Here is a 24,400-nt window from a genome sequence, read left to right on the forward strand (position 1 = left end):
TTATAAAAAATATATGTATAAATTTTTTATTTTTATGATATTTTTAATCTGATAAATAAAAAATTATATAAGATTCAAATTTTCAATTCTTGTATAAGTATAACCACTGGACCAAAAAGAAAAATGGTACTAAATGCGAAAAATTTCCAACCAAAAGTCAAATCTGAGAATGAGGAGAAAAAATGCCAGGATTCTCGCAATTAAAAGAGAAAGTTTTTATTACTCGTATTTATGTAAATAGTTAGGTGGGTCCCACATTCCCACTAATTCTTTCACATTCAAAATTTCTAGTGTTTTTTTTTACCGCTATATATATGGGTGTGGAAGCATCCTTTTTCTTCATCCTTCTCAAGAAATTACAGTGTCCACTAAAAAAAAAAAAAAAGAAAAACAAAAATGAGGCTCAAATCAGTTCTCTTGTGTTGCCTTTTGGGATTGGCTCTCATCTCAGCTGTGATTGCTGATAAGTCATCTAGAGATGATGTGCAAGGTATATGAATTTGATTCAAAATAGCAATTAATTCATGTTTAATTTTAGGTAATTTTTACTTAACACGTTTTTAGTTTAATTATGAAAAATGCTATTTGTACACTAAAATCAGCCACTAAAATTAGCCACTAATATATTTATATATAAATACATGTGTGGTTTAATTTATTTTCAATGTGTATTTGTATTTCATTATATATTTTATACTGTGACTGATTTTGATGACTAATTTTGATGTACACGTAGCATAACCCTTTAATTATACATACTAAATTATAACTTTGAAGTTTGCAAAATCAATTTCAATTCCTTTTAATATAATTACCAAAGTCACATTATTTTGAAATACATTATATGTGAGATTTTATATCATGTAATAATATGTGTACATATCAGGACATCATGGTGACGGCTACGGTGGAGGTTATGGTGGCGGCTACGGCGGAAGTGGAGGAGGTGGCTATGGTGGCGGCGGAGGTGACAGCAATGGTGGAGGTTATTATTGGGGTGGTGGTTACAGTAGTGGAAGTGGAGGAAGCGGAGGAGGTGATGTAGGAAGTTCTGGTGGTGGTCCCGGTGGTGGTGGTGGCAAATACTAAATTGTCACTAAAAATATGTAATTAATAATCTATAATCCAATTTAACTGAAGGAGGATCAGCCTATAAACAAAATTTTCTATTGATTTAATGTTTTGTTTGTGCCAAAAGCTTGCCCTCTTAAACATGATAATTCATATTTTTGTTGCCATTCATACATGATTTGAATCCTTTGATATAAATGCATAATCGATCATATATTAAGAAACTCGTAGTTGATAATAAACTATATAATTTTTTTCACTGTAAAATGCACTAACATCATGTTTGTAGTCAATACTTTACTAAGTCCTCACATTAATTAGGGTCGGATTTGATAAGAAATGTTTAATCTCGATATTTTATTTATATTAAAGTATATCAATTACAAAAATTATAAAAAATGCATAACATTTAAAATTTCAATGTATTCATTTAAAAAAAAAATTTAATTTGTATATGTTATAAACGGACTTATGTGATGCATGCTTATTACTCCTCTATGGAGAAAATAAAAGTATTTCATTTTTTTTCAAACCTTTATTTGTTAAAAAAGTTTCTTTTTAATGTGTAAAAATATAAATATTTTTATCACCGAATTTATTTAACAATTAACAATAAAAAAGATCATTCTTAAACTCATTGTGTAGTTTTTGTACATGGGCGCATATGTGTGTGTCTCACTCTTTTTTAACGCAAAATTAAATAAAATAAAAAATCAGTTATTTCATTATATCTAATTCATAAGTTTTTTGTTATTTCCAAAACTTAAACTCAAGATCTTTTAATTATATTATAAGCAACTTACTATTTTAACTAATTATATTTTAGTACTATTAATCTATTATTATACACATTTAATAAATAAAAAATAAATTAATAAGTATGCTAGTGTCTTTGTTAATTGCAATAGTAATGATTTAATGTGAAATGTTAAACTAATCTTCACAAGGTATAAAATAGAGTGAAGATTCAATTTAATTTTTTCATCTTCACAAAAGACAACACGATTTCTAATCTTATTTCATATTATTTTATTATTTTAAGATAATGTAACTCTTTTGTTAAAAGATTTGTCAAATACTAATAGAAATTGATTTTGTGACTGTCTTTTATATATATATATATATCACTACAAGGGAACCGGGAAATAGCGGTGGTTCCTGGAGTAATTTGCGGCGGTTTCAAACCGCCACGAAACGGAATTCCAACGGTTTGTTAAGCGTCGCCTATTAAGGGGTGGTTATATGATTTTGCGGCAGTTCTCAGGAACTGCTGGCACAACCGCCGCAAAACCCAAGATTAGCGTCACAATGTTTAGCGGCGGTTTAAAACCGCCGCGATCTGAAAATCTGTGATCGACACGAAGTGTTCGGCGGTTTGAAACCGCCGCCGTTTAATGGCCACGGTTTAAAGACTAATGCATTTACCGGCGGTTTGAAAACGTCGCGGTTTAACGGCCAATGTTTTTTGAAATGTAACTGGCAGCGGTTTAAAACCGCCGCTATCTCCTAACCTGAATTTTCAAATTTCTAACGGCTAGTACGCAACCGCCACTATTTTCTGGTTAAATGGCCGCAAAAATACTATTTTGTACACTAGCAATCCACGCTGTTTTTTATTTCAATGTACATTTTTTTTTCGTTTTTTTTAATCGTTCTTAATATTAGTAAGTTAAATTATTTAAAATCCCGAAAAATAAATTGCAGGGTAAACGACAATAGCAAAACCATTAATTTAATTAATATAATTATCCGAATATCAACAAAGTGTACTCCTTACTAAGAGTTGCATAATCAACAAAATAAAAGTGTATATCTGAAAGAAGAAAAGGTTCCACAATCCTAAGATCTATTTTCTATTCTGTCCATCCAACGCACTCATCCATGTGGCGACGTCTGATGGCAGCTTCGTACCTTGCCCTTGAAGTAGACATAACAAAGCACTCTCCATTGCCTGCATCCTGACCTTTCCAGCTGCTACTTCATCCTCCACCGCCTGTCTTTTGGTCTTCTCGGCTGCTACTTCATCCTCCACTGCCTTCCTTTTCAATTTCTCTGCTGCCAACTCTACTTGTAGTTCAAGCAGCACCCTTTGGGTCTCCTCCCTTTCAAAACCATTGCTCGGCTGATGGGAATTCATACCGAAGACTTGACTAGAAGTCGGCCCCAACCCCATGCCACGCACCCTACCCGGGCGCTCTTTTCCGAGAGCTTGAGCAAGCGAATCATTCTGGGATAACAGTCTAGAAGATTTATCGCCTTGCTCAATAGCCTCAATTCTTTCCTACACACATAGATAAGAAATTAAGAGCATTTATTAGCTAGTCGCTAACCGCACAGACTTCCAATAAAATTTTAAAAACTAAAACATAGGATTGAACACATTACTTACTCCAATAGCGCGAGCTGCATCATGGATATAGGAGCCATTAGTTCTTTTGTGCGTTAAGAGATACAACTCTCCTCTACTAACTATCCTCCCTTGTCGTTCCGACTGTACCAATAATGACGACAAAGTGAATAAGGTAGAGGAACATATAGTTCTAAAACATTCCCAAAATTAGATTACCTCTTCTTCTCCGAGCCTTACCAAGCTTTTCGATCCGCCAGTGTGGGTGTAAAGCTGCTTTGATCGATTCTCGGCATTTTTCTTACACTTCTCCTGTCATGCCATCAAATTAAGAGTTACTAGACACTAGTTCTGACGAACTAAATGAAGCATAAATGGACTTTGTCTGTTATGAAACAAAACTATATTACCTGTGTCTCTTCGCTATTGCGATAATCGAGAAACTTTCTCCAATGGTCCGCAGTAATTCCATCTGGGCGGTTTTCAATATTTGCTGCAAGTGAAAGTTCGGGGTCATACAAGTGATGGTATAATCTGTTCCTCGTTTCCTTCCAAGCCCTTCCTAGCATTTTGAATATTATAGACTTTATAATTCCTCTACTATCTTCTTCAAAATGGAACATTTCCTGCAACATTAAAATTAAGCTGTGAGTAGTGTTCAAAGTATGAGTTTGGAATGGTACGAAGAAATAAAAATAACATTTTACCTTTACTATTTCATTATAGACCTTGTCCCTGGTGCGAACCTTTCTCCAGTCCCTCTCGCAGATTGGGAATTTGGTGTAGTCAGATCCTAGCAGTCCCATAACGCCGCTCAGTAGACCTGCTTCATCCACAACTGGTTGCAGTGCACTGTTAAACCTGAGTACGACCTTTTTTCTGTTAGGTGGCTTCATAGCTTCCTTCACACTCAGTTTGACCACGGCCCTAGGCCCAAAAAATTCAACCATCAACCAATCACCACAGTCCAACAGAGTCCCAGTAGCAAACACAAATAGGAAGATGCAAGCACAAGCAAACAGTTATTGCAAGTAGAACAATTAGCAATTAATCACATAGGCAAAGCCAAGTATGATATGCACGCCCAAGCAATGTCACATAGATGCATATGATGCATGCCTGTCGCTAGTGGCTAATGACATCATCTGTCAGTTATAAAGCCAACCCGACAAGTCCTGGTAGCTAACCATTGGACTGTCTCTCTGTCGCGCATCCCCAACTCGAGTTATACTCATCATAAACTTGATCATAATCATGATCCATATCCATCACCCTCACTGGTGAATATTTACGGGGGCGAGCTCATCCGGGACTTTCATAGTGCCCGGCCACACTTACGACATAGGGTCAAAAGAGCTTCGAGTCTCAACCTGGAGCACGTGGTGGCTAGCCACTGCTTCCTCCCAGGGAAACTCTCATCTCCGATAGTGGAAGTGCAAACATTCACAATTATCAATATCTCAGCATATATGCATTCATTCTCAGCCATGGATCAACATCCATCTCAGCCATCCGGCTCACGGTTCAATCCAGAACCAGCCAATATTCATAATCATACACAGCCATTCCGGCTCTCAACAAAACAACACTTCCACATTCAAAATCATCAAATTCATGAAATCGGCATTTAAGCCATAAATCATTTTCTCAATTCATTTCACTTTGAAATCAAGTTTCAGCTCTTCTCAGCTTTGGCTTTAAAGATCTCATTTTCTCAAATTATCTCAGGCTCATAAGCCACTTTTACTCAAGAAAAATTCCCTTTTTAAAACAAGCCACTCTCGGCTTCCTCTTTCCAAAACTTCCAAAACCATGGAAAGTTAAAGATTCCTTTTGAAACATTCAAAATCACCCATCCAAAAATGAAATTTTTGTAACAAAAGTTTCTCGGCAGAGTCCCAAGTCCTTAGGGGAGAATAGCATAACTCATTTTGGCAAATTCATTTAAAATCATTAAAACCTTGGCTTTCCGATTTGAGTAATAAAATAATATCTAAGCCAAACCGAGTCACGTAATCATTTACTTCCTTCAAAGCCGTTTCCTTTACTTAGGCAAAACCAGCTTCAACCCCATGACAAATTCTAAAGCGTTTCAACTGTTCAAAATTGTTTGTCTTGCAAAAGTTCAGAGTTCAAAGAGTACTTAAAACCTTTCTCAAAACATTTCAAAATGAAACCTGTCGATAGACATTCAGGTTCTTTCAAAGTCATTGAAACTCCTCTAATTGAAACCCTCAAGTCAAATTCAAAGGCATTGCCCTTGTCACATTTAAAACAGCTTTAAAACATAAGTTTCATCTAAATAACTTTCTCCTGAAAGAGATACAATGCCTTTCTTACGAAGCAAGACTAAATCACAATTTCCTCTTTAATAATTCATTTCAAAAGCATGAATCATCCTTTTCTTGATAATTCAAATAAAATAGTAGAAGTCTTTAACTCATCATTTTTCCAAACAACATTTTAATAAAAACTCGGATTTTATAAAAATTCCGGCAGCATCTCCCCTAAAACTTGAAGTTTGCCTCCCGGTTTGGGTCCCAACAAAACCATTCCACAATCCTTTTCCAACAGCCCAAAATCCAAAATCAGTTCAAGGCAAGCCAAATCCAACAGTCATCTCAATTCCATATTTCAAGGAAACCGTTTCAAAAATCAAATCATTATCAGCCGAATAAACTCATTTCCAAAGCTTTAAAGAAACGGTTCAGTAATAATCATTTATCAAAAACCAGATCATTTAAAGCAAGCCAGGCTGAATTCAAGAGTGTATTCTATTTTTCACATCATCAAAATAATTGACTCAATTTAAACCAATCCTCAACGGATTAAACTCATATTTCAAATCTTTTAAAGAATCAACTTCAAAACATTACATTTCACAAAGCCGCGCAACAATTCAGCCAAACCAACATCCATAATCATCCGAATCAGTCAAATAACACATAAGGCAATTACAATCACCAAATACACAATATCTCACATCAGTATCCATATGTAATAATTCCAACAATAAACTATAGTTTTCGAAAAGCGCCCCTACCTCAAAACGCAATTCCATAACCCAACGTCTCAGAGTCCTTTCCGCTTCAACCCGAACTGACGGCGACCAAAACCTCAGCTCCCAGTCACGTTCGCAATAACCATAGCAATACTAATCGCAACATACAATAATCAGGACTCAATCTTATAGCAATTAACATCACAAACCTCACCGTGAGATAACAAAACAGTAACAAAAGGGCTTTCAAATCGAAACGCTTACCGAATCAAAGAAGGGACGGCTGAACCGAAACAGCGGCGGTCTCCAAACCGGTTCGGCGGCAGCCACCTCAAGCGGCAGCGATGACCTGAACCATATGCAGTGACAACGAGGTTCCCAGAAACTCAACGGAAAGGAGAACCAACGTAAAACCCTTACCGATAGAATTTTCCGGCGACGGCAAAAGTAGCCAAAGGCTCCAACGGTGCTCCCGAAAGTCACAGAACCACTCCCGACGGTCAGAAACACAGAGACGCAGCTCCCTTTTTCTGGCAGCGACACCTGTGGCGGTCGAAACCCCTTTCTGACAGTGGCAGCTCCGGCGAAGGCAGCGCCGGCGACATAAACGGCGGCTGGACGCGGTGGTTGGACTCCCAGTCCAGCCTCAGATCTTTTTTGCCTGCTCTGCTCCCGAACTCTCTCTTTCTGGCTCTGCCATACATGACAGCGGCTGACCCTATGTCGAGGACGACGGTGGCTCCCAGACACGGTGTCTTCTCTCCTCCGGCCATGGCTCGCATCTCCTCCCTCTCCGGATCGCGATTCGAACGGCGACGGCAAGGAGGATTCGACGGCGAAAGACTGGCGAAGTCGGTGGCGCTGTGTCTCCCCCCCACCCGCGAGCTCGACGTTAGCTCCAAGGTGGACTAGCGGCGGCACGGGCAACAGCGCGGCTTATAGGTGACAGCGACGCGGTGAGTTCCCCTTCTCCTCTCAGTGACATGACGAGACGACCCTGGCGGCGCGGATTGGTAGCAGCGGCAGCAATGTGGCCTCCTTCCCCCTTTCTTTTTCGGTCTCCTCTACTCCCCCTCAGATCTCTCTTTCTCTTTGTTTCTTTCTTTCTTGGAGAACAAAGGAAACTGCATGTGTTGTTGTTGCTGCGCAGCAAAGGCAATGAGGAAAGGGGTTGGGCTGCGCAGCGTGAAGGGAGGATGGAAGGGAATGGGTTTAGCAAAATTAGGGTTAGGGGCATTATAGTAATTTCACATAAAATTGGGAATAATATAGTAATTGAAACTCAATTAAATCCAACCCTAATTATATATAGAAAATACTATTTGTTCATCACTTTCGCAAATTATTTTCAAATAAAATGTTCAAATCAAATAATTAGAAATAATATACTTAATTTCTTCATTTTCCAAAATAGCAGTAATAATATTTAAATTATTACTCATTTAATCCAATAATTATAAAATTGGATAATAACTATAACTTATTTCAAATTCAATAAATCAAAACTTGCTTTGATTATCTTTAATAAAATAATTTCTGAAATTAAGGCTATAAATAACCATATGATTTGAGACTTGATCATAATAAGACTTTTCAAAAGTTCTGGGTCTTACATTCTACCCACCTTATAAAAATTTTCGCCCTCGAAAATTGATACAAAACGAAAGAAATCTCATAACACTTCACCCTTGAACACATTTAAGGAAAAAGCAAAAATATCTTAACATATACACATATATAGGGTTTTCAAATACTTGGATGGTCGTATGCATAAAGATACAAAGGTAAGGGTGTGATTGCAAAGCAACCATTACAAGATAGGCTCAATGCACAAGGTCATATAATCTCAAGGCCTTACAAAACTTGAGGTGCCAAAATACGGTGCAAATCAAGATAGGCATTCACAAAGCAAAGATGACATGGCTCAAACATGTGATAGTAAAGTAAGGCATCGAAGGCTATAAAACATGATGGGGTTAAAACGACGTGCTCAACATTCACACACTAGTCTCGTATCAACCTCAAAGCTTCAACTTTCCAACTCCATCAAGCACTTTACAATCCCCATATCCGATCATAAGCCTAATGACGGCAAACCCATTCGCAAGGAACAAAACACCCACAACTCTTAACGTTGCACACCTACCGCTTCAACTTTCATATGAACACATCACGTCTTAAAGAACTAACGCATCGCGTTACTATATCTACAGATCGCACGTGATATCAAAATAATTCTCGAGTCTACTCAGAAGAATATGAGATCTTAGAAAGGAGAGACAAATGTCAAAGACAATACTCATAGATTTGAAAGAATATATCCAATTCCAGATAAACAAGGATGTTCAATTTACAACTTCAAAGATAACCCTTAGATCAAAGAAGTTCAATAGGATCAATAAGAAGAAAACCAGTGCATCAGTTTGAAACAAACTCAAGCTGAGTCGAGGAAGCATGAGGTTTACAGAAGAGAATATTTCAAACCCAAGACAAAGCTCACAGAACTCAAGAACATGATTAAAAATACTTTTGAATACATTGTTCATGAAAGAGTCGAAAACTTGCGAAAAAAACCACTTTGCAGTCTAGAAGAAAAGTTGAGCAACAAACATTCTTCAAGAGAGTAGCAAAAGCATAAACGTGACTTCACTTCAATACAATTTCATGTTAAAATAGATCATGTAGAGTCTTAAAAACAAGATGCACACCGGCTTGGCTAAGAGCTAAAATATTTTCATCAAATATTTTAGAAAATTAGTTAAGTGCACAATCTTAACCAAAAGTAATTCACAAAACTCAGGAGAGAAATCAAATGCTTGTTCAGAAACTCCCAAAGTCCATATTCAAACAAGCGTGTATAACATTTATAGCAAGTACGAAAGAGGAAGTTAAACTCTTCTTAGAAAAGAAACCCCGAAGTAAAAATTTGCTTACAATTTGGTAAAGGAAATAAGTGGTGCGTTACAAACGAACCGATTTTCACTAAACAAGGAAGCTTTTCAAAACCTCATTTAAAATAGCGCATGCCAACTTTAAATTAACTTCGCCAAAATTGAACAATGGTTTCAATCTCAATCAAGCAACAGAAAATAAATTCCGTTTAATATTTCTTCAAGAGAATTCAAAACTTCTTTAAAAAGTTCAAAACAAGGCTCCAAAAGTGTTCTTGAAATCACCATCTCAGAAGAACATTCAAGAAGTTTAAGATGTACTAAAAAGAAGTCAAGCTATGCAAGAAAGGATCTTAAACCAAGATAGCTCAAACAAGATCCACTAGGCATGAGACATCAAACAAGCTTTCAATTGATTCAAAAGAATACAAAAGTCATAGAAAAAGACAACTCAACCATTAGTAATTTCTCAAGGATAAATCTTTGACTAAAAACTCTTGTAGAGATAATGAGAGAATAAACAATGCACTAACTTGAAACGAATCAAACTGACTCACGTAAGGATGAGATTCACAAGAGAGGACAAACCAAGATCAATGGTAATGTTCAAAAGATGTAAAAGATTATTTAAAAACAGAGTCACGTATGACATTCATAGAGGTGAAAAGCTTAAGAAGGAACGAGTCCGTTCATAAGAAGAAAGCTATGAGTCCAACATTTTCAAAAGAACAATAATGGCATAAACATGTAGTATGCTAAATCAGACTCAAATCAAAATGAATTAAGTAAAGCTTATCAAATGAAACTCAACCGGGATAAAAGCGAGAAATCCCCTTTCTTTCCAGAATTTTGAAAAATACCCCAAATACATAATCAAATGAAGATGTGCATTGGAACTATAGTAAAATTACTAGAAAGTCAAATTGTATTTGAAGTAAATGTAGTTCCGCAAACCAGTAAAAGTACAGGTGAGGTATTAGAAATAAATAGTTGTTAAACTGTATAAGAAATCTTCAAAGTTTCACATATAGATAAGTGTATATCTAGTCAAAAGTAATTTTTATAAAAATCTCGAAATTAGCTGTAATCACTGTTAAACAGGAGAAAAACTTAATCAACAAGTTCTCTAAAAATGAACTCGGAACCTGAAGTTAAAAGTCACAGCACATTAAGATAAGTTCAAGGCTATATCAAAGAATACTTGAATCAAGAAGAACTCAAACAGAGGAAGATAGATGCAACAAGGATCTTAAACCAGCATATGCACTTAAGGTCAAACAAGGATGTATATCGATAGAGGAATAGAGTTGAAAAATCAAACTACTTTTCAAAAGGACTAACAAACAAGAACTTCAAGTTAGGATATAAAAGAACAGGTCGACTCGAACAAAAATCAAGACACACAACTGAATAGCCTCGAGAAAAAGTTTCTAACGTTCCCAAAACCCGCGATTCGCTTTACTCAACTCGTATATCATCTATGATAAGCCATCAGTGCTTTCATATACATAATTCACTAGTATTAAGTCGGCCAAACTTAATACCAAAAATTATGCAATACAAGACTAACAGCGTTAATCAATAGATCGTCATGTGCATAAAGCTCTAATTCTCGTCATTCGACAAGACCTAATACATGACAAACGCTCAGAGTATGCAACTGAAGCATAGTTGGTCCATTCCTTAGGCTCTACAGGAAGGACTGCTCTGATACCATAATGTAACACCCTAACTACCAAAGCTCATGCTTCCGGCTGCGCAACTCTGATAGCTCGGACATTACGACGACACTTGTACTATTTAATACTAAAATATGAGCCTGTTTAAAACTTTAAACCGCAAAGCCGCTCCCAAAAATACTTTTGCCATACAACGTACATCCATACATATACATATACATATATATATACATATACATATATATATATATATATATATATATATATATATATATTACAAGCATTACCCAATACAATTCCTATCCCTCTTACAGAATGTATCAAGATAAAGGCGAGGGAACAAAAATATACTAAAGCAATACAGAGCATCTCAACAACAACTAAATGAACTCTTCATAACTTCTGCGCCATATCCTGAAAGGGGAAAAATGTAGGGGGTGAGAACATCATCTTCGAAAGGGTTCTCAGTAGAGGGTTTTTGGGATTACTGTAATAGGATACGTGAAGATAAACCGTACCAATGACTAATAACCGTCTTATGCCTCTTTTCAAAAACAATGGTTTACAATAAAAGTAAAGTCAAAAATCTTTTCTGAAAGAGGAACCATTCAATTCTCAAAAACTCAAAAGCCTTTCAAAACGATTTATCTATGCTGAAACAAAATAGTCTTTCATATTTTCTTCCAAACCAGAAATACAAAACCAAAATCAACCCTCGGTTCATCTCATTCCAACCACGGCCCTAGGCCCAAACAATTCAACCATCAACCAATCACCACAGTCCAACAGAGTCCCAGTAGCAAACACAAATAGGAAGATGCAAGCACAGGCAAACAGTTATTGCAAGTAGAACAATTAGCAATTAATCACATAGGCAAAACCAAGTATGATATGCACGCCCAAGCAATGTCACATAGATGCATATGATGCATGCCTGTCCCTAGTGGCTGATGATATCATCTGTCGGTTATAAAGCCAACCCGACAAGTCCTGGTAGCTAACCATTGGACTGTCCCTCTGTCGCGCATCCCCAACTCGAGTTATACTCATCATAAACTTGATCATAATCATGATCCATATCCATCACCCTCATTGGTGAATATTTACGGGGGCGAGCTCATCCGGGACTTTTACAGTGCCTGGCCACACTTACGACATAGGGTCAAAAGAGCTTCGAGTCTCAACCTGGAGCACGTGGTGGCTAGCCACTGCTTCCTCCCAGGGAAACTCTCATCTCCGATAGTGGAAGTGCAAACATTCACAATTATCAATATCTCAGCATATATGCATTCATTCTCAGCCATGGATCAACATCCATCTCAGCCATCCGGCTCACGGTTCAATCCAGAACCAGCCAATATTCATAATCATACACAGCCATTCCGGCTGTCAACAAAACAGCACTTCCACATTCAAAATCATCAAATTCATGAAATCGGCATTTAAGCCATAAATCATTTTCTCAATTCATTTCACTTTGAAATCAAGTTTCAGCTCTTCTCAGCTTTGTCTTTAAAGCTCTCATTTTCTCAAATTATCTCAGGCTCATAAGCCACTTTTACTCAAGGAAAATTCCCTTTTTAAAACAAGCCACTCTCGGCTTCCTCTTTCCAAAACTTCCAAAACCATGGAAAGTTAAAGATTCCTTTTGAAACAGTCAAAATCACCCATCCAACAATGGGATTTTTGTAACCAAAGTTTCTCGGCAGAGTCCCAAGTCCTTAGGGGAGAATAGCATAACTCATTTCGCCAAATTCATTTAAAATCATTAAAACCTTGGCTTTCCGATTTGAGTAATAAAATAAGATCTAAGCCAAACCGAGTCACGTAATCATTTACTTCCTTCAAAGCCGTTTCCTTTACTTAGGCAAAACCAGCTTCAACCCCCATGACAAATTCTAAAGCGTTTCAACTGTTCAAAATTGTTTGTCTTGCAAAAGTTCAGAATTCAAAGAGTACTTAAAACCTTTCTCAAAACATTTCAAAATGAAACTTGTCAATAGACATTCAGGTTCTTTCAAAGTCATTGAAACTCCTCTAATTGAAATCCTCAAGTCAAATTCAAAGGCATTATTCTTGTCACATTTAAAACAGCTTTAAAACATAAGTTTCATCTAAATAACTTTCTCCTGAAAGAGATACAATGCCTTTCTTACGAAGCAAGACTAAATCACAATTTTCTTTTTAATAATTCATTTCAAAAGCATGAATCATCCTTTTCTTGATAATTCAAATAAAATAGTAGAAGTCTTTAACTCATCATTTTTCCAAACAACATTTTAATAAAGACTCGAATTTTATAGAAATTCCGGCAGCATCTCCCCTAAAACTTGGACTTTGCCACCCGGTTCGGGTCCCAACAAAACTATTCCACAATCCTTTTCCAACAGCCCAAAATCCAAAATCAGTTCAAGACAAGCCAAATCCAACAGTCATCTCAATTCCATGTTTCAAGGAAACCGTTTCAAAAATCAAATCGTTATCAGCCGAATAAACTCATTTCCAAAGCTTTAAAGAAACGGTTCAGTAACAATCATTTATCAAAAATCAGATCATTTAAAGCAAGCCAGACTGAATTCAAGAGTGTATTCTATTTTTTACATCATCAAAATAATTGACTCAATTCAAACCAATCCTCAACGGATTAAACTCAGATTTCAAATCTTTTAAAGAATCAACTTCAAAACATTACATTTCACAAAGCCGCGCAACAATTCAGCCAAACCAACATCCATAATCATCCGAATCAGTCAAATAACACATAAGACAATTACAATCACCAAATACACAATATCTCACATCAGTATCCATATGTAATAATTCCAACAATAAACTATAGTTTTCGAAAAGCACCCCTACCTCAAAACGCAATTCCATAACCCAACGTCTCAGAGTCCTTTCCGCTTCAACCCGAACTGACGGCGACCAAAACCTTAGCTCCCAGTCACGTTCGCAATAACCATAGCAACACTAATCGCAACATACAATAATCAGGACTCAATCTTATAGCAATTAATGCCACAAACCTCAGCGTGAGATAACAGAACAGTAACTAAAAGGGCTTTCAAATTGAAACGCTTACCGAACTGAAGAAGGGACGGCTGAACCGAAACAGCGGCGGTCTCCGAACTGGTTCGGCGGCAGCCCGACAGCCACCTCAAGCAGCAGCGATGACCTGAACCATATGCAGTGACAACGAGGTTCCCAGAAACTCAACGGAAAGGAGAACCAACGTAAAACCCTTACCGATAGAATTTTTCGGCGACAGCAAAAGTAGCCAAAGGCTCCAACGGTGCTCCCGGAAGTCATAGAACCACTCCCGGCGGTCAGAAACACAGAGACTCAGCTCCCTTTTTCCGGCAATGACACCTGTGGCGGTCAAAACCCCTTTCTGACGGTGGCAGCTCCGGCGAAGGCAGCGCCGGCGGCTGGACGCGGTGGTTGGACTCCTAGCCCAGCCTCAGATCTCTTTCGCCTGCTCTGCTCCCGAACTCTCTCTTTTTGGCTCTGCCATACATGACAGCGGCTGACCCTGTGCCGAGGACGACGGCGGCTTCCAGACACGGTGTCTTCTCTCCTCCGGCCATGGCTCGCATCTCCTCCCTCTCCGGATCGCGATTCGAACGGCGGCGGCAAGGAGGATTTGACGGCGAAAGACTGGCGAAGTCGGCGGCGCTGTGTCTCCCCCACACCCGCGAGCTCGACGTTGGCTCCAAGGTGGACTAGCGGCGGCACGGGCAACAGCGCGGCTTATAGGTGACAGCGACGCGGTGAGTTTCCCTTCTCCTCTCAGTGACATGGCGTGACTCATGGCTCCGTGGACGGGACGACCCTGGCGGCGCGGATTGGTAGCAGCGGCAGCAACGTGGCCTCCTTCCCCCTTTCTTTTCCGGTCTCCTCTACTCCCCCTCATATCTCTCTTTCTCTTTATTTCTTTCTTTCTTGGAGAACAAAGGAAACTGCGTGTGTTGTTGTTGCTGCGCAGCAAAGGCAGTGAGGAAAGGGGTTGGGCTGCGCAGCGTGGAGGGAGGATGGAAGGGAATGGGTTTAGCAAAATTAGGGTTAGGGGTATTATAGTAATTTCACATAAAATTGAGAATAATATAGTAATTAAAACTCAATTAAATCCAACCCTAATTATATATAGAAAATACTATTTGTTCATCACTTTCGCAAATTATTTTCAAATAAAACGTTCAAATCAAATAATTAGAAATAATATACTTAATTTCTTCATTTTCCAAAATAGCAGTAATAATATTTAAATTATTACTCATTTAATCCAATAATTGTAAAATTGGATAATAACTATAACTTATTTCAAATTCAATAAATCAAAACTTGCTTTGATTATCTTTAATAAAATAATTTCTGAAATTAAGGCTATAAATAACCATATGATTTGAGACTTGATCATAATAAGACTTTTCAAAAGTTCTGGGTCTTACAATCATCGCAAACCCTCGATTAAAACCAAACACCAGAATAACCCACGACATAATAACCAGGAAACCCCTAACAGCAACCGCATACAGAACATGTTCTTCCTAATCTGAACCATAGTCTCAATAGATGGTTCTTAGAACTACGTCAACATAAACCAACGCACACCAACATTGCAAAATCAACAAAAACTGTCAAAAAAATTAAATCTTACCCTATGGCAGTTACTGTTCCTTCCTCCAACAGCGTAAGTTCTCCGCGAGGTCCTCCAACCTTCCAATGTAGTAGCGCCAACTCCTCCACAAGCCTTGATACGCACAGAAATCGTCAAGTACACAACGAGGTTCTGATCAAAGGCAAGTATCTCAGGGCAGAGAGTCTCGGAGAAGAGAGAAGACGAGGGGTTTTGGAGCGAAAGTTCAAGAGGGTTGTTATGAGAGGAGTGATGGGAAGAAGGTTTGAATATCCCACGTTTGAATAAACGACGTCGTTCCATTGATTTGGGGGTGGAGGATTGACACTACGCTATTTTGTTCTCTGTCACACTAGCACTTAACGTTCCAGCTCAGCAAACGTTAGACACATCAGCAACTGAGATGACGGAAGGACGAACTCGATCAATATGAGTAACTTTCGGGGACGCTTTTGATTAATTTTGTCTTTTGGAGACGAAAATGGAGATCGGAGTATCTTTCAAGGACGATTTTGACTATTTACTCAAAAATAAAGTTACGATGATAAAGATGTAACGGAAATAGTAAATGGGATTTAAATTTTAAAACCCCAACTATTATATTTAAAATCATTTACAAAATTAATTTCTATTAAAATTTGATAGACTTTTTAACGGAAGATCACATTATCTTAATATAATAAGATTAAGGGTTTTAAAGTGACTTTTTTTTTTTGTATTAAAAGATCTCATTAATTTTGTTTTGTGAAGATAGAAAAAAATCGAATTATATGTTCACTCCGCAAAGTACGTACTAAAGGTTAAAAACTTTTAACTAAGTCAACTGAAAATAAGGAGATAAAAAGCCAAGATTCATGCAATGAATAAGGAAGTTCTTTTATTATTTATGTAAACAGTTATGTGGGCCCACTAATTTTTTGACACTAAATGTTCAAGTGTTTTTTAACCGTAATATATATTTTTTGTTGTGTCTAAATATGTCTTAATAAAAATTAAAAAATAAAAAATATTTTAAATACGTTTAAAATACTTAAATACTATTATATGTCAATGTGTTCAGTTTTATTTTTAATATGTATTATTGAAATAAATTTAAAAATAATATATATTATTATTTATTAAAATAAAAATATTTTAAATATTTTATGTAATTAAAATAAGATATTAAAAATAATAAAAAATTAATTATTTTTAATATTAATAAAATATCAAAATATCATTATGATTTATCTAAAAAAATACTTTATATTTTATATATATGTGTGTCCTTATATTTTATAATATTTTAAAATTCATGTGTTGACGTGTCTTATATCGTATGGTATCGTATCGTATTCTGTGTCTGTATCCATACATCATAACTAGACACTAAATATAATTACAATGTATAATCCAATGTACCTAAAGGTGGAACAACCTATATGGACAAAATTTTCTATTTTATGTTTGTGACAAAAGTTTGCCTCTTCAACCATAGTTGTCAGAATCGAACCGATGATTGAACCGGTCAGATTACTGAGTCACTCAATTACTGGTTCAACCGGTGGATTACTGGTTGAACCGATAGAACCGGTCGTACGTAAATAAAAAATATAAAATAGTAAAAATTTGAATAAAGTGACAATTAGGTCCTTAAAATTTTCGACTTCAAATTAATTAGCCCTTGAAAAAAAAATAAAGTACCAATTTGGTCCTTCAAGATAGTAAACGATGAACACATTATGTCCCTCCATTAATTTATCATGTGAAATTTAGTGGTGATGCTTATATGTCCCTACTAATTAGTCCTAAGTCGAAATCTTCGAAGACCTACTAACTCAATACTCTAAAAAATTTAAAATAAATATCCTTACTAATATTTTAATATGTAAATGTAAATATTAAAATATTTGATACTTATTTTATAATTCTATAAATTCTAAAGAATTAAAAAAATTGAGTATAAAACTAAAATTAAATTAAATAAATATAAAATAATTCAGTTGTGTATGTATATAATTTATAAAATAATTAGCACATAGATTTACAAACAAACACATTAGCTTGGTGGCGCTGGGTTTGATACTCGATACTCCTTGCATGCATTTTTGAATATTGGATCCAATATTCTAATGTTGTTGGAGCACCCAAGACCTGCATTTGTTGGGAGCACCATAAGACTGGCCAGTTCACGAATCGCATCGAACCGGTCGATTTTGATCGGTTTCGTCCAGTTTGTAACGAACCGCCCGATTTTAAGTGGTTTAAATCTTTATTCGGTCCAAAGCTTTAATCGAACCAGCCAAACCACCGGTTTACCAGTTTTTCAGCTGAACTGGCCGATTTGGTCCGATTCGTACAACACTGTCTTCAACTTAATAATTCATATTTTTGTTACCATTCATGCGCGATTGAAATATCTATTTCTACTATATATCATAGGGATATAAAAAATTTTGTATTTTTTCCCTTTAAAATGTCGTTCATTTTTACATATATATATAATATAAGGAAAAAAATTGTCAATTCCAAGAGTGGATCCAAGTCTTTTAATTTTAATATCTTGATGACTAAAAATTAAATTTATTGTTTTAGGAGGAGGAGGAGGGTTGTGTTAGGTCTTCGACAACCAACATAAAAATATAGTCGAACCCCATGATGAATCAAAGACATTATTGCGCTAAAGCTAGGTCGTTGCCTGGAAGTAACGCGCTGTATGACTCGAGTACGGTGTCAAATGAGCAAGAGCCGCTGCATCAGTGCCCGGATGTAGTGTTAAATGAGCAAGGGTTCTCGCGTTTTCGTGAACGGACGAGGGTAAATAAGCTAGTTCACAAAGTAAAAGGTAAAGGTCGGAGCGACAGAAAGTTGAGATTTGGGACATGGAACATAGACACTCTAACAGGAAAATCCATGGAGGTGGTGGACACCATGACAAGGAGGAAGATTAACATTATGTGCCTACAAGAAACAAAATGGGTTGGTGCGAAGGCTAGGGAGTTGGATACTTCTGGCTTCAAACTTTGGTATACAGGAAAAGTGAAGAATAGGAATGGGGTTGGAATAATTGTGGATAAGCAGTGGAAGAAGGACGTAGTGGATTTCAAGAGGGTGGGAGATCGGATCATCTCTATCAAACTTGTGGTGGAAGGAGGTGCTTTCCATGTGATTAGCACCTATGCACCGCAAGTGGGTTCGAACGAACAACACAAGATAAGGTTTTGGGAGGATCTAGAGAGTTTGGTTCAAGACATACCTTTGAGAGATAAGATTTTCTTAGGAGGAGATTTAAATGGCCATGTTGGTAGATAAGTGACTGGATATGGGAGTATTCACGGAGGCCATGGTTTCGGGGTGATCAATGCCGAGGGTAAAACTATTTTGGACTTTTCCTCAACCTTTGATCTTCTTATCGCAAATACATGTTTTAAAAAGAGAGACGAACATCTTATAACCTATAAGAGTGGCATAACAAGCTCTCAAATCGACTTCTTCCTGTTGAGGAGAGTCGGCCGGAAATTTTGCATTAATTGTAAAATTATCCCGGGAGAGAGTTTGACAACACAACATAGGGTGCTCGTCATGGATTTTTGCGTTGAACAAAAGTTGAGGAAAAGACATTATACGAAGAACCCAAGGACGAGGTGGTGGCGGATGAAAGGTGAGGAACAAAGAAGCTTCCTAAGACGAGTAGGAGAAGAGCCAAAGTGGGATGGAAATGGAAGTGCAGAAGAGATGTGGAGGAAAATGGCAGAAGTTATTAGAAGAACAGCAAAAGAAAGCTTTGGTGAATCTAAAGGAATAGGACCAAGAGACAAGGAGTCCTGGTGGTGAAATGCCAGTGTACAAGAAAAGATAAAGATAAAAAGGGAATGCTTTAAAGAGTGGTCTTTATGCCGCAACGCAGATAATTGGGAAAAATATAAGGCGGCTAAGAAAGAGACAAAAGTGGCTGTAAGTGAAGCAAGAACACGAGCATATGAGGGTCTCTACCAGTCTTTGGGCACAAAAGAAGGAGAAAAATGTATATATAGAATCGCAAAGATCCGTGAAAGAAGAACGAGAGATTTGGATCAGGTTAAGTGCATAAAGGATAAGGATGGAGAGGTGTTGGCTCAAGAGGAGAAGATTAAGGAAAGGTGGAAGAGCTACTTCTACGAGTTATTTAATGAGGGACAGAAGACTCTTCCGAGCCTTGGTCGATTATGCACAAGGGAAGAAGATCAAAACTTTGACTACTATCGAAGAATTTGAGACTTCGAGGTAAAAGAGGCTCTAAAGAAGATGAAAAATGGCAGGGCAGTAGGACCTGATAATATCCCGATTGAGGTTTGGAAGGGTCTTGGAGAAAAAGGCATCAACTGGTTAACGAAGCTTTTTAATGAGATTTTAAGGTCAAAGAAGATGCATGATGAGTGGAGAAACAGCACCTTGGTACCTATCTACAAGAATAAGGGGGATATACAAAGTTACGAAAACTATAGAGGGATCAAGCTTATGAGTCATACCATGAAGTTATGGGAAAGGGTGATAAAACAGAGGTTGAGAAAAGAGACACAAGTAACAGAGAACCAATTTAGATTCATGCCAGGCAGATCTACCACTGAAGCGGTATACCTTTTAAGAAGGATGATGGAGAGGTATCGTAGTAATAAAAGGGATCTACATATGATGTTTATTGATTTGGAAAAAGCGTATGATAGGGTACCAAGGGAGGTTTTATGGAAGGTTTTAGAAAAGATGAGGGTAAGAATCGCATATATTCGTGCAATTAAAGACATGTATGATGGGGCCACAACTAGTGTGAAGACTCAAGGTGGTGTGAGAGAGGAATTTCCTATTGGTATAGGATTACACCAGGGATCATCCTTAAGTCCATACCTTTTCACATTAGTCTTGGAAGTACTCACAGAGCACATCCAAGAGCCTGTGTCATGGTGCATGCTTTTTTTCGATGATATCGTCCTTATGGAAGAGTCAAGGAAAGACCTAAATAAGAAGTTGGAGTTATGGAGAGAAGCTTTAGAAGTGTATGGTCTGCGCATAAGCCGTAGCATAACGGAATATATGGAATGTAAGTTCAGTCCGAGAAGGGAAAACCCTAATATAGAGGTGAAGATTGGAGAAAACACCTTACGAAAAGTTAAAAGTTTTAGGTATCTTGGGTGCATCATACAGGATAATGGAGTGATTGAACAGGATGTAAATCATAGGATCCAAGCAGGGTGGTCAAAATGGCGGAGTGCATCTAGTTTTATATGTGACAAAAAAATGCCTTTAAAACTTAAAGGTACCGCTATAAGACCGGCTATGCTTTATGGTACGGAGTGTTGAGCGGCTAAAGGGGAGCACGAACATAAGCTGAGTGTGGCAGAGATGAAGATGTTGAGATGGATGAGTGGTCATACGCGATTGGATAAAATAAGGAATGAAGATATAAGGGAGAGAGTCGGAGTAGCACCCATTGTGGAAAAGATGGTTGAATCGCGTCTTAGGTGGTTTGGACATGTGAGAAGAAGACCGATAGAACATCCAGTCAGGAGAATGGATGAGATGGAAGATGGACAAGGGGCGAAAGGCAGAGGAAGACCTAAGAAGACCATCCATGAGGTGGTCAAATGAGATCTACATGTAAATGGTCTCTCTGTAGACATGACACATGACAGAGCACAATGGTGTCGTTTGATTCATGTAGCCGACCCCACTTAGTGAGACAAGGCTTTGTTGTTGTTGTTATCTACATTTAATTTTATTGCACTAACAGATAAAAAAATTTATATATACATATTGTTGGGAAAAATTCAATAAAGGTTCAAATAAGAACCTATCTAACAGCAGAAGTACCACAAATAATTTTCCCACAACCTATGCGATTAAATAGGCAATACCAAAAGATACTTCAAATAACAATTATAATGGCAGAAATTAAATAATCAGACACCAGAATTTTAACGTGGGAAAACCCCCAAAAGAGGAACAAAAAACCCAGGGAACCTAGTCCAGAAAAATCTTCCACTATCAGAATAATAGGTACACAAACAGTCTTCCTAGTGACACTAGGGTATCTCAACAATCAATAAAATACATCATCAAAACTGATGGAATCAACATAAACCTTCCACAAAAGTGGGTATCTCAAATCAGGCAAAACAGAAGGCAATACAACTAGCAAGTTATATCCTAATGTTCATCTCTACACCAGGAATAACATACTAAAATTTCATAAGAAATGGAGCAAATTTACCAGTTCAATTGGATCAAAATAGCTTTGCTCTTTTCCCCCAATTTTCTCTTCTCTTCGACGCTGCACTGTTCCCTTTTTTTTCTTTTGTTTTGTAAATGAGAGAGCAAGACTCTCGTTCTCTCTCCCTCTGTGGCTTATACGCCATTTTCTTTCATTCTTTATTTTATTTTTTTTGTTTTAAAAGTTGTGGGCCCCAAATCCTTCATAGCAAAGGATTTGTTCAAGTCTTTCTTAAGACTTTCAATCTTCTTAGTGTCATGACCAACAATCAATATGTCATCAACATAAAGCAAGAGAATTATAAAATCACCATCAGAGAATTTCTTAACACATATACAATGATCAGAAGAAGTTTTACTATACCCATGACCTTCCATGAAGGAATCAAACTTCGTGTACCACTGCCTCGGCGCTTGCTTCAGCCCATATAAGCCCTTCTTCAACTTGCATACAAGGTGCTCCTTTCTTTTGACCTCGAAACCCTCTGGTTTCTCCATATAAATTTCTTTATCTATGTCACCGTGAAGGAATGTAGTCTTCACATCAAGCTGCTCAACCTCTAAATTCAAGCTAGCTGCAAATCCAAGCACAACTCGAATAGAGGACATCTTCACAACTGGAGAGAAAATCTCCTTAAAATCAATACCTTTCTTTTGCTCAAAGACGTTCACAACCAATTGAGCTTTGTACCTTGCTCGTGAGACATTTTCATCCGCTTTCAACTTGAACATCCATTTATTCTTGAATGCTCTCTTACCTTTCGGAAACTTCACCAATTCAAACGTATGATTCTCATGCAAGGATTTCATTTCTTCTTGCATGGCCTTCAACCAATCTTCCTTATGCTCATCAGATATAGCTTCCTGGTAGCTCTCTGGCTCCCCAGTCTCAGTGTTCATCACATACTCATGAGGAGAGTATTTTTGAGAAGGATGATGCTCTCTAGTAGACCTTCTCAATTCAGGCTCAACTGGTGGTTCAGGTGGAACTTCAACATCTGGTACCTTAGGTTGAGATGTAGGTTCATCATGCAAATCATCACCATCATTATCAACTTGTACATCTCCCCTATCAACAGGAGGTCTAGTGGAAGGACTAGGTTCGTCATCAATAGAACATCTAATAGTTATTGGCTTATCTGTCTTCTCAAGATATTCAATAGTTTGGTATTCAAGAAAAATCACATCTCGGCTTCTAATTATCTTCTTTCTCACCGGATCCCATAATATGTAACCAAAGTCTTCGTGATCATAACCCATGAAGATACACTGCTTTGACTTTTCATCCAATTTGGACCTTTCATCTCTTGGAATGTGAACAAAAGCCCTGCAGCCAAACACTCGCAAGTGACTATAGGAGACATCTTTCCCTCTCCAAACTTTCTCTGGAACATCACCATTTAGTGTAACTGAAGGAGAAAGGTTGATCAGATCTACTGCAGTCCTCATCGCTTCACCCCAAAAAGATTTAAACAACTTTGCATGAGAGACTATACACCTGACTCTATTATTGATAGTACGATTCATTCTCTCAGCAACCCCATTATGTTGAGGAGTCTTAGGAACCGTCTTCTCAAGCTTGATCCCATGTCCTTTACAATACTCTTCAAACGGACCCCTGTATTAACTAACATTATCTGCTCGAACACATTTCAATTTCCTTCCTATTTCTCTTTCAACACTTGCATGAAAGTGTTTGAAGATACCGAGCACCTGGTCTTTAGATTTCAAAATAAAAGCCCACACTTTTCGAGAACAATCATCAATAAAAGTAACAAAATATGATGCACCACCTAGTGTCTTAGCATCCATAGTGCAAACATCAATGTGAACTAAATCTAGAACATGTGATCTCCTATGAGGTTCAGAATTATGAAATGATACTCTAACATGCTTTCCAATAAAACAATGAGTGCAAGTATTTAAAGTTGTACCTTTCACGGGAAGTGAGTGCTTCTTGGCCAAGACGCTTAGTCCTTTCTCGCTCAAGTGACCAAGACATATGTGCCACAAATCAGAAGAGAAATCATCAGCTACATTCACATCTTCTTTGCACAAATTTGCTTGTAACCGGTAGAGAGTAGTGAGACTATTGTCTTCTCTAGCAACAATGAGAGCTCCTTTGGTAATCTTGCATTTCCCACTACCAAAGGAAGTGCAATACCCCTCTTGATCCAATGCCTTCACTGAAATGAGATTGAACCGCATATCTGGCTCATGCCTAACATTCTTCACTGTAACTTGCATCCCATGTTAGTTTCAAGCCACATATCACCCATACCAATGATATCACACACTCCTTTATCTCCCAATTTGATCTTGCCAAAATTTTCAGCAGTATAAGAAGTGAAAAATTCACGCCTCGGAGTGACATGACATGAGGCACCAGAGTCCATAATTCAAGTGGAATCATCACAGACAAGATTCACATAATTTTCATCATATGTGATAAGAACATCTTCATAAACAATAGCAGCAGTTTCTTTATCACTATCTTTATCTTTGTCTTTGTTTCTTCCCCTTGATTGTTCTCTTTTCAAGAACTTACAATAC

The 24,400-nt window shown here is 37.4% G+C and overlaps 2 protein-coding genes across 2 annotated transcripts; one reads left to right on the top strand and one right to left on the bottom strand.

The window, feature by feature from the left end:
* Positions 1–346: 346 nt before the first annotated feature.
* Positions 347–1,178, top strand: LOC112765241 (uncharacterized). The gene is made up of 2 exons (XM_025811157.2): positions 347–490; positions 887–1,178. Exons 1-2 carry the CDS (start codon positions 397–399, stop codon positions 1,087–1,089), a joined length of 297 nt encoding a protein of 98 aa, XP_025666942.1. The 5' UTR covers positions 347–396; the 3' UTR covers positions 1,090–1,178.
* A 1,807-nt stretch (positions 1,179–2,985) lies between these two features.
* Positions 2,986–4,309, bottom strand: LOC140181091 (uncharacterized). The gene is made up of 4 exons (XM_072223820.1): positions 4,126–4,309; positions 3,829–4,044; positions 3,461–3,730; positions 2,986–3,352 (listed from the first exon to the last, which is right to left on the bottom strand). Exons 1-3 carry the CDS (start codon positions 4,222–4,224, stop codon positions 3,629–3,631), a joined length of 417 nt encoding a protein of 138 aa, XP_072079921.1. The 5' UTR covers positions 4,225–4,309; the 3' UTR covers positions 2,986–3,352; positions 3,461–3,628.
* Positions 4,310–24,400: the final 20,091 nt, after the last annotated feature.

Source organism: Arachis hypogaea, chromosome 17 (genome assembly GCF_003086295.3).
Source record: "Arachis hypogaea cultivar Tifrunner chromosome 17, arahy.Tifrunner.gnm2.J5K5, whole genome shotgun sequence".
Lineage (NCBI taxonomy): Eukaryota > Viridiplantae > Streptophyta > Magnoliopsida > Fabales > Fabaceae > Arachis > Arachis hypogaea.

Coding starts and splice junctions, on each gene's coding strand:
- LOC112765241 (XM_025811157.2), top strand. CDS start 397: ATGAGGCTCAAATCAGTTCTCTTGTGTTGCCTTTTGGGATTGGCTCTC. Junction 491..886: donor ATCTAGAGATGATGTGCAAG/GTATATGAATTT, acceptor TGTACATATCAG/GACATCATGGTGACGGCTAC.
- LOC140181091 (XM_072223820.1), bottom strand. CDS start 4,224: ATGGGACTGCTAGGATCTGACTACACCAAATTCCCAATCTGCGAGAGG. Junction 4,045..4,125: donor TCTATAATGAAATAGTAAAG/GTAAAATGTTAT, acceptor TTAATGTTGCAG/GAAATGTTCCATTTTGAAGA. Junction 3,731..3,828: donor GCAATAGCGAAGAGACACAG/GTAATATAGTTT, acceptor ATGGCATGACAG/GAGAAGTGTAAGAAAAATGC.